The sequence below is a fragment of the Mesitornis unicolor genome, unplaced genomic scaffold (assembly GCF_000695765.1).
Source record: "Mesitornis unicolor isolate BGI_N332 unplaced genomic scaffold, ASM69576v1 scaffold8363, whole genome shotgun sequence".
Taxonomy (NCBI): Eukaryota; Metazoa; Chordata; class Aves; order Mesitornithiformes; family Mesitornithidae; genus Mesitornis; species Mesitornis unicolor.
Window position 1 is genome coordinate 28,538 of NW_010176846.1, and position 15,256 is coordinate 43,793.

At 38.9% G+C, this 15,256-nt stretch overlaps 1 protein-coding gene across 1 annotated transcript in view; it reads left to right on the plus strand.

Annotated features, from left to right (window-relative positions):
- Window positions 1–15,256, plus strand: part of CTNND2 (catenin (cadherin-associated protein), delta 2) — a gene marked incomplete at its 5' end in the record, with an annotated part of 150,743 nt that overhangs the window by 14,032 nt on the left and 121,455 nt on the right. Inside the window, one exon of the mRNA XM_010181860.1 lies at window positions 2,563–2,746. Coding sequence (XP_010180162.1) covers window positions 2,563–2,746 — 184 coding nt within the window. The remainder of the gene's footprint in view (window positions 1–2,562; window positions 2,747–15,256) is intronic.

Sequence of the window (15,256 nt, forward strand, 5' to 3'; positions counted from 1 at the left end):
CTGAATACCAACTTACTGTGATGTTTTTGTGAGTTTACTTTTAATTAGCAAGAACTTAGAGTGAATAGGAAATAGTGTTTGCATACATATTTTTAAGCATTTTTCTAGAAAGGGCTCTTATGTTTGCTTCCTTTCTATTTTTTTTCAACTTCTACAGTTTATAACTAGTTCTTGAAGCCCAGAGTACTGTTTTGTTGCCACCAAAGCTTTTGCCACTTCTGCTTCACTTCCAAAATAGGACTTTTTCACAAAAAACCAAAATGTTGTCTTGCGTAAGAACGAAATCGGACCTTGAAGGGGGAAAGATTTGCATCCTGATTCTCTACTATACCATGCATATCATTTACACTTGTCTAGATAAATGTGGAAAAAAGGCAGCTACTTTGTTTTTTGTACAGACTAAAACCAGGTATATATTAGGTATTTCAGGAACAGTAGATGTGACAATAAAGCTTATCAAAAGCAGGTCATGGAGAACTGAGTATAAATATCTTTATGATAGCCTTTATTCCATTATATATTGTTCTATTTTTCATAAAGGCATTCAGAACAGAATTCAAACAGACTCTTTTCCCTTTAAAGCAGCAATTCTTAAATGAAAAAATAACAGTATTCATATTTCTGCTGGTTTAGGGGTTTTTTTGGTCTATATCTAAAGTCTGTAGTTTCTGTCTGTTTACCACATGGAGCTAATTTTAAGGTGTTTGGTTTCTTTTATTGATATGCTAAGCAAAATTTTTACATTAAACTGCGTAACTGTCTTTGCTTACAGTTCCATATAAAATAATTAAAACATGAAATCACTGAAACAGTCTCCCCAAAGAGGTAATTAATTTTAAAGGGAAACCAATAAATATAGATTGATTCCAGTTAATTACACCTCTCCTTCAGAACACAGAATGCTGGAGAAAGCCTTGAGCACGTGGTGTTCTTGCTGCTTATATTTATAAATGTCTTAGTCTACATTCATAAGGCCTTTAGCGGTTTCCTTCCACCACCACTCTTTTGGGCTTTTCATAGTGTAATTTTCGTATTTGTAACCTTGTGTCCACAGTGATGATAATCTTTCTTCACGTTCAAGAATTCAAAACCGTGAAGGCCAAACAAAATTTTGCCCCTCAAGGTTAGGTGTGGGGCCAGGCTACTGTCACTACAGGAAAGAAAGTAGGAAGGAGGAGGGTTGGACTCCAGAGAAGAGAACATACCTTGGCACGATGAGGGAGGAAGAGGCAGGCTTGCTCTTACAGCTGTTCCTGGGAGGACGCAGGGCAAAAATAAAGACTGCTGCTGCTTCAGTGCAGCGCGTTGTCCTCTGGCTTCCTTCCTCACCAGGAGCTGGCTTTTGGCGCAGCACAAAAATCAAATCTGCTTTTCTAGCAAATATACAAGTATACATGAGGGAGTGAAAATCAGGGTCTCTTTTTGTGGAGTGCTGGCTCTCCCAGCACGGCCATGATCTTGTCGATGTGATCAACCCAGCGTACGAGTAAGGGTCACCTACAACTTTAAGGAAGATAAGAGCCGGACTTTCTAACCGCAAGTAGGTGTACCGTCCATACGTCAGGACGCATGGACAGCAACCAATTAGCTATATGTATTCGCTGCGTGCTTTGCTCGTGACTATCTCGTGACTAAAACCGAGATTATAAAAGCTGTGTAACTGTGCTTAATAAAGGAGAATGACCATACTCATATTGAGAATACCTCGTTACTCCGGGAAGTCCTACTCCCACTCCCAACATCTTTTGCCCCCAACGATTTCTTGCACATCTGCACTGGCCCTGATCCTTGTGGCTGTGCTCAGAAAGCTTTGACTCTTGCTTGCTCTTTGTCTTCTTTGGCAGATGATGACTTTTAACTGAAGGGGATTTTTTAAAATTCTAGTATATCTCCTCATGAGTTGCACTATTAAGCTTGTTGTTTCTGTGCAAAAATGGTAGTATTCTGAGACTTTGACTAGTAAAATATTTACACAATAAAAATGGCTTGTTGGAGGTCAGTATAATACCATACCACTGTATCAGGTTTTGAAGGAAGTCTTTTTGCTTGTAGTGCCAACTAGCCTGGAGAGTTACTTTCATGACACTGAAGATCACAGAAGGAGCTTGGGGGTTGTTCTCGCAATGCGTATCTATGAACATTAATAGTCTTAGAGTAAATCAGAACCTATTCTCTGCTGTTGGTTTTTAGTAGTTTTATCCAAGCCCTAAAAAATATATGTAATACTCCTTCATTCTGCATGTAATTCACAGCCTAAAAAGCCCTAGATCATAACCAGCTGCTCAGTTTTTAGGCTTAGCTCTAAGAAATTTCCAGTGTTGCTGTGACTACTTGTGTTTTCCAAGCTCTCTTCCCACTGCAAAAGTCTGCAGGTATCATTCAGCCCCATTTACAACATAGCTTTTTTTTTTTCTCCTTGACAGAAACAGCTTCATTAAGTGCACCAATGCTGTGAAATACTTTGGATTTTTTATTACTAAATCTATTCAGTCTTTTTTGCAGATGTGTTAACTATGCTATGTTAACTATATGTTAACTAAGTCATTTGCACTTTTTTTGTAGGAGTTCTCTGGAATCTGTCCTCCTGTGATGCACTGAAAATGCCAATCATCCAGGATGCCCTCGCAGTGTTGACCAATGCAGTGATCATCCCTCACTCTGGATGGGAAAACTCTCCGCTGCAAGATGATCATAAAATACAACTCCATTCATCACAGGTGCTGCGCAATGCCACTGGGTGCCTAAGGTGAGTAATGCAAAGCACTTGCTTTGCCTTCATCATCTTGCTTGAATTGTTATTTCTCATTCTTAGGCATTTGTAAAGTAAATAATTGGTTTGCATGTCAGCAAAGACGATGACTTTCAGTGCTGTACACTTGAAATGGGAAATTAATTAGAAAACAAGCTTCAGGCCATTCAAAAACAATCTCTGGAAGCGCTACTGTGGGTTTTCCTCTTTTATTTTCTTAACAGCTTTGACCGATCTTCTCACCCAAGCTTGTATATTACAGATGTTTTTCTCCTTGTACATTTGTCCCATTTCCCCAGTTCCTTAAGCAAAGTCAATATGTTCTCACTATTACACCCAGTTTAATCAGCACAAAAAATAATAAAGATGTTCAAAAAAAGTAAAATGCCTTACGGGTTCCAGATGCCATTGCTGGAGTTATGATAAATACGTAAAATAGATTTTTTTCTGCTCTGTGAAGATGAGAAATGGATTTTGATAAGAGACCAACCAATTTATCGTTGTGCAACTAGAATACTTAAATAGATCCTTAACAAGTATGGTATGTGTTTATATTTGTATGCCAAACTTGTATATGAAACACCAAAATGCACTTACATGAATATATGCAACATGATCTGTCCATTCCTAAAAATCACTGTAGATGTGAGAAAGAAAATAGAATGAGTAAGAAGAATTTCAGTTCTGAAAAAGCCTTACAAAAGGACTGAGTCATAACAATTGCTGAATTCCAGTGCATATGATTTTGTTGAAATACTGTAACATATTAGGCAAGTTCTTCTAAGCATTTTGGCTTGGATTTTTTGATCCCTTCTGTATTGGAGATTCTGTAATCTATCTCAGAGACATGAAAATCAATCAGTTAATATTTTTACATACATTGCAGGAAAATGGTAAGGTGAATATTGTGTATCAGTAATGCAATCTTTGCTGTATTCTGCATCCAAAGGAGATATCCATCAAAGAGCTAAATTAAAAAAAATCCTGATTGGGAGGCAAAGTAAAATAGGGTTTTACATCTCTGTAGCAAGCACATTTTCTCTTCATGCTGTTTCGTCAAATGAAATGTCTCCCTTTCAGAAGTAATATTTGCAAAGTTTAAGGGAAAAAGTAGTAATTATTATTGATTATTTATATGTAATCAGAAGAGAATGAAATCTAGAAGGTGATAGCATCCATATTGCAAATACACTTTTATTGGATTTAAATGCAGACATGTATATGTGAATACCAACTATGTTGGGATATGTGATTGAAGCTCGATATTCATACCTGAATTGTATTGCTTTTGAAAAGCGTTTGGTGGTACAATTGTGTTGCTTTTCATTCAAATTATTTGAAAAACTACTTAATCACTGTGACAGAGGTCATTCCATAAAGATGTGCACCATGTTGTACTTCTCACACTTCCAGTGTTTATCCTGTCTCAGTTAAAGAGCTGCCTCCAAAAGAAGTGTCCATTATAAATCTGGGCTTCACAGTTCCCCTTCTCTGAACAGGCATGTCCAGTGTTGGTCTTCCCACATCATAAGCTCTGTCTTCCTGTTAATTTTTCCCAGCTGCTTCTCAGGGACTGATGTCCATCCCTGACCCTGCAAACCTCAGTTCATCCTACCTCATAGTTGATGGATTCGTTCCACCTTGGTCCTGAAATCTTTCTTGTTTTTTGTTTTTTTTTTTGTGAATGTATGTGCACGCCCATTTGCAAACTGATGTGAGCTTACTGTAGCCTGCACTCTGGGTCAGCCTGAGGACTTGTGGCCACATGAGAATGGTACGTTGCCTGATCTAATACACACTGCTTCGCAGCAAGGCTTACTCCCAAGTGCTTGATGGTACGCTGTCACAGCAGAATGGCTCCTGCTCAGCTCATGCAAAATATGCTCATGTCTGCCTGCAAAAGACTGTGCATATTATATCTCTTCAATCCTTCCCAGGTAGCTGTCACAGTAGCTCAAATGGCTGTCCTCAGCAGGTTGGTCTTTCCTCTAAATCCAGGTCCTTCAACCATAGTATGGCTTTTTAATATCTTTCTGATATCAAACCCTCTCTATTTCCCAGTTGCATCTTTCTGTCCTCTCTAACAGCATCAGATATTTATTTGGCCCTCATCCATCTTCTTTAGATAATTTCATCCCACTTAGTCTGCGCGGATGCTCTTTGACAGAGCCAGAATATTTGGAGAAGGTTGAACTTACTTTTGCTTCACACCAGCGGAAACTTTCTTGTTTACATTTCCTCAGTTGCTTTTGAAATGTCTTGTTCTGAACAAAATGAAACAAGTTTGAGTTTGTGCAAGGGAAAAAAGCATAAGTTGACCTCTGAAATGGTAGCTGGATTCTTCTGTTGAATTCATGTAAGATAATGGGGTTGTAGGCTGGAGGAAACAGCGACTGTCAGAAAGAAGATTAGAAAGCTTTGTGGAAGTGATTGGGGTAGCACGTGCTCTGCACAGGGAGTACCTTAGTTAGCATTCCTTAACTGTATATAAACCAACCCCAATAAGCTGAACGGCTCTCATACTTTCCACTTGTGAGTAGTTACAAGCCCCCTGTTTCCATTTCAAGATCTTACTGGGCAAGGGAGATAATGTAAATCAAGAAGATGTTATGTGGTTGTGGCAGAGATAGTGCTGTGTTTATCTGGTAAATGGAAAGTCCACAGTCATCTTCAATGGGAGGTTTTATTCTACGTCTCTGCTTTGGTTGTCCTCTGCTGTGTTTCTTTTTCTCCTTTTGCTATAGCTGGTTTTTGAAGGGACACTGGTTAAAATTCAGTTGCATTGGGGTTATCAATGGCGATGCTCAGTATCATAGGAAAAGTAGCGGTGTTCAGAATACTTGACAAATGTTTCTGAATCTGGAATGTTGACAGATTTTTAGAGACATCAGGTTTTGTTACATAACGTTTAATGCTAGCAAATACGGTGGGATGAATTGGCGTTTTTTTCAGTATTCTCTGCCTTTGGTTTTCTGATGCATTCAGTGCTGAAAACTTTACATAATATCTGAGAGGTGCTGTATTATAATCCTTCCCATGTACAATGCTAATAGTTTGCAATGGCCGTTATATAGGAATAGTCAGATTTTTGTTTTATGGGGTTTTTTACTACAGTGTATGGGTTATAATTCTGTCTGCTAGTCTTCCCTTTTCTCAGGTTCTTGATTAGAGTTTCTTATGCTTTTTCAGTTAAAGAATTGCGTATTAACTAGAGTTTTTTAATACTCTTATCTGCTTATTCATTGTCATTCTTAACCAAGTTCTTAAGTCTACAACTCCAGTTACACAGTAATCCAGCTGAAATCAGTATGAAATCATACGAAAGACAGCAGCATCAGACTTTCTTTTCCTGTTATTTCCTTTTTTCCCTAAAGATGTTATTTACAAACTGCACTTTGCATATTTTTGTGATTTCAAAAAAGAAAATAGCTTTGATACAATATTGCACTATTTAATTTTACGTAACTTGAATACTTTGAAATTGTTTAGATAATTCAAAGCTCTAACTACAGTGTTATACCTGTCACTTATAAATTTTATCTTAATATTCATCTTTCATAAATTGCCAGACGTCAGTGTGGCATGTGTTAAAGTAATCACCCAATTTACTTAGCTCCCCACTGAGATACTAGTACCTTACCTCATTAAGCTCTGTGTAAGTTTGACTTCTTTTTTTTTTCCTTTTGGATTTAAGCTGTGACTGTTTTATTTGTGTTAGGGAAAACAGTATCTTTGGTTTATAGGTTCTTATTCATTTAGGTTTATTAGGGAAAGTCAGGTGAAAACTGAATTTGGAATCCTAGTTGCTCATAGTGTGTGTTTTACAATCCCTAATTTGAAATTTAAAAATCAACAGGAGGCACATTGGACAATGCTTAACCTGAAGCATCAAGATTACTGTGGTGGGTTGACCCAGGTGCCCACCGTAGCCATTCTGTCACTTCCTCACCTCAGCTGGACAGGGGAGAGGAAATACAATGAAAGGCTCATGGGTCGAGATAAGAACAGGGAGATCACTCAGTAGTTATCATCATGGGCAAAACAGACTCAACTCAGGGAAGTTAATGTAATTTATTGCCAATCAAATCAGAGTAAGGTAATGAGAAATAAAACAAAATATTCAAACACCTTCACCCCTCCCTTCTTCCAGGGCTTAACTTCACTCTCAATTTTCTCTACCTCAGAGGTGCAGGGGGGGATGGGAAATGGGGGTTGCAGTCAGTTCATCACACATAGTCTCTGCCACTCCTTCCTCCTCACACTCTTCCTCTGCTCCACTGTGGGGTCCCTCCCATGAGAGGCAGTCTTGCACAAACTTTCCAACGTGAGCCCTTCCCATTGACTGCAGTTCTTCGTTAACTGCTCTAGGGTGGGTCCTTCCACAGGGTGCAGTCCTTCAGGAACAGACTACTCCAGCGTGGGTCCCCTGCAGGGTCACAAGTCTGGCCAGCAAACCTGCTCCAGCATGGTCTCCTCTCCCCAGGGGTCCACAGATCCTGCCAGGAGCCTGGTCCAGTTCAGGCTTCCCATGGAGTCACAGCTTCCTTTGGGCACATCCACCTGCTGTGGCATGAGATCCTCCATGGGCTGCAGGGGGACAGCTGCCTCACCATGGTCTTCACCATGGGTGGCAAGGAAATCTCTGCTTCAGCGCCTGGAGTACCTCCTCCCCCTCCTTCTTCACTGACCTTGGTGTCTGCAGAGTTGTTTCTCATCTCACTCCTCTCTCCACTGCTGTTTTCATGGCAGTTTTTACCTACTCCTTAAATATGTTATCACAGAGGTGCAACCACTGTCATAGGCTCAGATACGGCCAGCAGTGGGTCCATCTTGGAGCAGCCTGGCATTGGCCATATCAGATACAGGGGAAGCTTCTAGCAGCTTCTCACAGAAGTCATCCCTACCCGCCCCCTGCTACCTTGCCATGCAAACCCAATACATTTATAACAGAACTAGATCTCTGTCCAAAGACTATCTGAAAAAAAATAACAGGCAAAAATCTTCTCAAGAGTTTTTGTCCTAATGTTCAGTCTGGAACCCTTTTTTTCTGTGAATTGAAAATGAATTTAAGTTAATAGAATCTCATCTGAGGACTTTAAAGAATTTTAAGAATTTACTGCTTTAAAGATTCTAATCTGGTTTTGTATTCTAAAATCATAAAATGCTGGGTTTCATTTCTTCTGTGTTTTATTTAATTTTTCATCATACACTAAAGATACTATTAAAGTATTTATCATTGCCTCGTTAGTTGTTTAGAAATTTTATGGTAGAGTAACTCAAGTAGGTTTTGTTTATAAAGACCCATACCTTTCAAATTTTTTTTTATTAGTATAACTTTATGCTGCATATGATGAAAGAAGAGGTAGGAGCAGCATAAAATAAATAGCACAGACTGTATTATTCATCTTCTGTTTAGTTTCTGAAGAACCATACATATATATAAAGAAACATTCTTATATGAATGGTACGTGTTTCTTAAGAAGCTAAGCTGATGCATGTACATATATGCATGTGTGTAGGTGTGTTAATATATATATACATACAGATATAAAAGGGCTGATTATTGAAGCTAAAATATGTTTCTGTCTTTACTGACTCATGCAAGCTCTCAATATCTTCAGCTGGGTATAAACAGGTCTGGCTTCTTGAAGTAGGACCAGGACCTTTACTGCTGATTTTATGTTTCTCCTTCTATCAACAGAACAGTCTCGTTTTGTCCATCACTGTGTATGCTGTAGTGGATATAGAGATGTTGGCCTTGCCAACCCATCTCAGTATCTCCCTTGCTTTTTCTAGAGCCCCAGAGCTTTTCTCAGGCTCACCTTGCAATCTTGTGCATCAGATAACAAGAAAGCCTATGCTCCATTAAGAAGCCTGTCAGAATCCAAAGTTGGGACAAAAATAATATTAATTGTGTATTTCCACTGGAAGCCTACTCAAGGGATGAATTTTTACTATAAGCCATTCCAGCAAGCAAGAGGCATGAGAGAGAGACACCTACCTAGAGGGATACTGAGGCAGAGTTATCCACCTGTAGAGAGGAAGCTGTCCAAGTTCACAGTTTTTCCTCCTTTTTAGCCTCTTCAAATCCAGTATTACCCTGGAGAAAGAGGTAATCATCACTCTTCTTGTCTTTCTGATACGTTTTAGCTATTAATTGAACAGATTCGATGCCAGTTATCTAGTTACATTCTATGAATGTATTGTGATGAAGCACATGTTATATTTTACATAGTCTGCAGAGTTGCACACCATTTGTTAAACCTCATTTGCCCACAGGTAGGATGCTGAATCAAGTTAGAGAGTTCTTAAACCTCCCAGATCATACTGGCTATACTGGTGTGTCAAACACATGCTCTCCTGACAGCTCTCCTCATCTTGGGAATTTCTCTAGGACCAGGAGTTGGGATTAAGTGGGATTAAGTTTGTCAAGAAGCTAAGGAAAAATTTAGTTTTAATTTCTAGTTCTGTGAAGTTCAGTCCCTTTTCACTAAAACTTAAATTCTTATTAAAATTATATCATTTATGCTTCTGGGTCCCAGTAAAGACAAGCTGTGGAGGAACTGAGGGTCTAATGTCAACACTCCATTATTTCAAAGAAAGCAAGGATTCCTGACATGTAATGTATGAATGACTACAAGGTATTTTCCAGTTTAATATAAATGAAAGCATCTTAATCACAGATTATACATCTTGTCTTTCTAGTTTAAAGCTGAATGTCATATTGCTTACTTTTAAATGTATTAGCTCAGCAGTCCTGTATTACTTGTACACTATGAATTTTGAAAAAATATCTTTAATAAGCTCGATAATGCCTCTCGGAGTATCATAGGGGAGCATAGCTCACAGGAGGGAAAATGAGCTGAGCTGCTGTTTCTTGTCTTTTAATACAAGGTAGAAAGGCTTAAGTTCTTAAGTAGCATTTTCTTAATGACAGGCATTTTAATCAATAAATAGGTGTCTATATAGGAGCCTGGTTTTTAGAGGTTTAGAGGCGTTGAGTGTTTCTAGACTCTCTCTGACTCACCAGCTCTTAAGATCATTTGTAGTTTTGAAGTTGTTGATAATGAGTTTAAATGTCTAATTTTAGGCACCCCAATTGAAAACTCTCAAACAGGCTGCTTGGGCATGAACTATGCAAAATGTATTTTCAAAAAGGCCTAAAACTTTCACTAGGTCATGTGTAAATGTACACAGCCATATTCCTGGTCTTCCAACCACAGACCAAAATGGGAAAAATCACAGGCAATTAATGAAGAGTCAGTCTACTGTGAAAGACGTATTTCACCTTTTCAAGAAGCTGAAAGATTCAGTCTAGAAAAAAAGTCACAAACCAATCTGAGAGGCACATTGATTGCATCCCAGTTAGGCATAAAGTTTTCGAGGCAAATTTATGCAGGATATGGGAGAGAGAGTTCCTTGCTGAATGCTGCAATCATTCAGAAATGTAGCTGAAATAAAAACCTAATGTTAAGATTCGGTGGAAGAGGGAGATTTTAGTATGAATATATCACTGTCCTCTGATTGCTGCTGTAATATTTTTATTCAGAAGATACTCGAGGGAAAAGTAGCAACAGAATTAAATGTGTAGCTGTGTCACATACTTAAGCACCCCACTTTTTCTTCACAGTGCAGTTACTCCCACTTTGCATATTCATGAACAAATTTATAAGGTTTATACAAGTTCATATTGTATTAATTATAGCAGTGCTATTCAAATAGCACTCTGAAGTTTAATGCTTTTTCAGCATTTCTAGTAAAAACATTACTTCAACCTACCAAACTGATGCTACAAATTCCACATAGCTCTGGAAGTTCATTCTGGGCTCAAGCTGATCAAAATCTTAACCAGAAATTTAATGTTTAAACTGATTTTATGGAATGTGTTTTGTCTTCTCCTTTGGTCTGAAAAATAGTACAGCATAGTTCCAGACACTTTCTACTCTCTTATACTTAAAAACGTGTGACAAGCTTCAGTGGCCTACCTCCTTCCTCCATCATTTTATCTGACAAGAGACACTCCACCTAAACCTGGCTTTAAATGCAGAAAGGACTCCCAACTTACTGATCTTGCACTGAGATAGCCAAAAACTGATCAGTCAACCTTCATCTTGAAAGTATTATTTGAGTTATACCTCGGCAAACAATGACATTAATTCATATTTCAATGAGATTTCATGTTTGGATACAAATTAGAAATATTGGACCTGTATGTCAGAGTCTGGTAATTTAGGACCTAGCTGAAATTTAATTCCTATTCTTCAAGTGTGATCTTTTTATTCTCTTTGTCATGAATGTATGTGGATTTTTTAGGGGAAAAAAACCCCAACAACCTAACTGGGTGTCATACAGCTATGAATATTTATTTGTTGCTATGGCAGGCTTGTGTGCTTCCTGTAATTTACTAGTTTACTGTTGCTGCTAGTCATACACGAGCATGTGAAAAGAGCAAATGTGCCTCAGTACCTTTGCTTTCGTCTTACGCCATTCTTGGGCTCAGCGACAATGACAAGCCTATCAACTGCTGCCTCTTAGGCTGAATGGCTTATGGTGTACCTTCACCTTGGATTAAGGATGTGTTTAATATCTCAAGTATGTTTTGAATGACTGTTTTCGCAGCTTTTGGTCATTTTAATTCCTTTCAGGTTGGATGCCTGCTGATAAGTAGTGCCCAATGTGAAAATTAAATGTCCACTCATATTTGCACGGTTAGGTAGTGTTAATTTACATTTCCTTCTGTCACAGGTTTAAGCCGTGTGAATGTGACTGCTCTGAAGGAAGTGAAATTGATTGTTTTGTGAAAGGGCTTAGATTCTGTGGGGCTTTTTTCATTTCAGAACAGTTTTCGTTTATGCAGCAGGGAGCGTTAGCTTGGCAAACACTGTAATAAAGTATGATCTGAATCTTCGTGGCCTGCTGACTTGATCTGAGCCCAGCTGACTCCAAGCCCAGCTGGCTATAAGGGACCTCCTTTTCTCTGGCCAGCTGCAGAGCCGAGTACCACAATGGCACAGCTATTTTCTTTTGGGAAAGAGGCCCCAAGCCTGTGTAGCACCACATGTATTTTAGGATGTGTCAGCGCATCCATGCGGTCACTGCTTGAGAAGCTGAAGAGATGGAGCCAATTCTGTCTTAACTGACTGGGCCCATTGGAAAGAATCACAGGGGCCACAGGTGTCAGTGGGCACCGGAGTGTACCTCTGCTGTTACTTTACTGACTATCCAAAATTCTGGATAGTCCTTTTTAAATGGGTACAGTCTGGCTCCACAGAAAATATTATTTGTCTCAACATGAGAGATAAACTGATTGTGACAATTCCGTAGCACCACTTGTGGTCGTGGTGACTGATGATAGAGGATGATGTTTTCTTTGCCCAAGGAAGATGAGGAACACAGTCAACCAGGGTTTGTATGCCCACTCTATTCCACCACAGATGATAAAATTATATTTGGTAATCATTGCTTGATGTGTATATTAACTAGCTCTTAAAACTGTTTGGGTTACTAGGCAATATGAAAAAGGAACATGTGAAAACACACAACTCTGCATAGTGAAGGAAAGGCAGGACATATTTCTGTAGCTTTCCCTCATTATCTTATGATAGGCTGCTTCAAATCTTAAGAAACTTTCCCCAGGAGTGAGGAGATAATTTGGTTTCTTTGCTCAGTCTGAGGATTTTCAGTAGATATCTGTTTGAAGTATGCCGAGCTTGCTTCATCCCTCTGGATAAGGTAGCCAGCATCACAGACTAAACATTTTATCACCCTCTTTCAGACCATTTCGGGCATGTGAACTATCTCACTTCAAGCACAAGAGTAATTAATACCAGCAGCTCAAGTTGAGCCAGTGCCCAAGTCTCTTGCTGTGAGAAAGCTTTGATGGCATTCCACGTTTCTGCAAGTTGGTGAGCTACTGGAAGCTCATGAGAAGTGCTCTCCAGTAATACCCTTAACACTGAAGCCATAAGAGCTGCAGTGCCCACTAACCACACTTGCAAACTCTATTAGTTTTACCTGTAAATAAATAAAAATATGTCTCTTAGGGGGTGTAATAAAATAAGCTGCAGCCTGCCAAGCCTGCTTAGTTTACAGTCCACTCACAATGTCTGAGCTGAAGAATGAAAAGCAGCAGATCATTTCTGGATGTCATCTTTTGTGAAACTTTGCCCAGTGAGCTTGTGTTCTTATTGTCAGTACATATGGCCATAGAGGAGTTTTAGCATTTTGTAAGGTTTTTCCTTGATTAGAGAGGACAATCTAGTGAGAACACTTTGAGAAAGAAAGATGAAGTCCATTACTTGCAATCAAATGGATTTCTCTCTTTCTGAGAGGATTAGCAAAGTGGACAGGTAATTTGAAGTAAAAACTGAAATAAAAAGCATGTGATGCCAATCACGAATGCAGTTTCATCAGTTTTATCAGATTTGGATATTTTTCAGGGCATGATAAAAACTAACACTCAGTTAGTTCAAAGCCAGGGTGAGGTACAGGGTGATGCTGATTTCCAGCTATAGCTCACCAACACACACAGAGCCTTGCAGACACTGCCTCAGAAAGGCACCACCGGAACAGGAGGAGAAGGTTTTCTGGTCTTCTGCCAGCAAAGTGTGCGAAGTTTTTGTCTAATGTGGCAGGCAGGGTAGAAGACTTCCCTCTTTAAAAATGAGTTAAACAAAGGTATTAGAGGTTTGTGGGGTTTAGGGTCTTTTCCTATTGCCTTTCCTAAGTTAGCTTTGTATTTTCAAGTTCTTTATTACTGTTGAAAAAGTTTCCTGTAGGAAGAAAGAGGACATTTTTTTTCAGGAAAAAAAAAATCCTGTATTTTAACTGCATCTGCATGTACTGTATAAAAACAGTTAACATCTACCTCATAGTATTTTTCGTATTTTTAGCTAGGATTGCACACTACACGCAGAGGATTTCCGTGACAAAGTATTTCTGAAGTATTCATCCTAGTGTAGCTTTTTTACTTTCACAGCTCATTTCTTTTTGTCAGGTACTCATTTATTATAGTTAGTTGGTTACAGCTTCAGTGTTTCCTCTTGAAGGACAGTAGCATTGTGAAATACCTCCTCCTCTTCCCTTCCTGTCAGTCATCCATCTTTATATCTGATTTACTATGCACAGTAGTACAACACCTGGAAAGTGTTTCAAAAGAGATAGCCATGAAAGGGCATAATGTACTTATTGTGCATATACCAGTATGAGTGGGGTTTTATTTTAGTCCCCTAATGAAGTAAAAAATACATAATGAAATAGAAAATAAAAATATTTTATTTACTGAAAAAAGTATTCATTTAATTCCCCAGGTTCACTTTATAGAATTAATTTGTGTTGGGGACACTTTTCAGTAGACTGGTCATATTGATCAATTTTGATTGATACTTGCTGTCTTTGTTTGCCAGACTTCACACTAAGAAGCAGCACCTTCCTATCTATGCAAATATGAGAAAATGTGCAATATTGTCTGTACTTTTGGTAGTTAGCCAGGTTCTGGTTGCACTCCAGACTACACTCTGGCAAGCACCTGCAGTCAATGGGCAGACCTCAGGCTGCCTGGCCTTGGGCACAGCTTGTGACCTCAGAAGTATTTTAAGTTTTGTAACCCCACAGAAACAAAGGAGATCTCATCTCTAGTTAACAAGCACGATAGGGGTGGGAGGTCATCCTTGTTATAGGCTGTGTGATAAAGGGAGCACAGCAGACAGTAATGGCTCTGTTTGTATTCACCTACAGCATGACCAACTGGCAGAAACAAACATTTACCAGTTTGTATGATTATTTGCTGTGCACAAGAGAAGGATCAACTGGGACAAATTTAAGAAGGAGGATGCAGCTTTATTAACTTCACACCAAGGACAGTGGTATAATTAGAGTGATGTCTTCTCTGCTAGACATATCTGTCTTGAAAACAGTGTGGTCTTCCTTAGTCCACTCCTGGGCACAATTCTTGTCCTTTGCTAAGGACAAGAGCTCAGCAAGTAATCCACACACAGGTGCAGGGTCCACCAGCAAAATCAGCTAAGTCCACCACTAGGATCACCAGCACTGGAAAGGGAGAGAGGGGAATTCATATGAACGATGTATTTTTCTGAACTGAAATTTTACATGATTTACAGGAATGATGTGGAAATTTTTAATTGTTTTGCAGGAATAATGTGTTTGTGTTTTTTGTTTTGTTTTCGCTTTACTTTTGGTAAGGATAGTAATTTTGGTTTTGCCTTTAGTTACGTTGTAGAAAAGTGAACTAAAAGAGTCTTTGGGCGCTGAATTAGTCCCACATCTCCCAGATTATTTTTTGTGTGCGTGGTCAAGGGGGTTGAGGTTTTTTGGGTTTTAATCAAGAAAACTGAGGTATCCAAAGTTAAGTAGACAGCACCTCCACCTTGGAGTTGTTCAGGGAAATGAATCACCTTCCTTTGATTTTAAAAACTATTTATGACTTGTTTTAGGCAGCTTGCTTACCTACACACCTGAATGAAGTACTGGTTGTTTAGAGGCAGATTC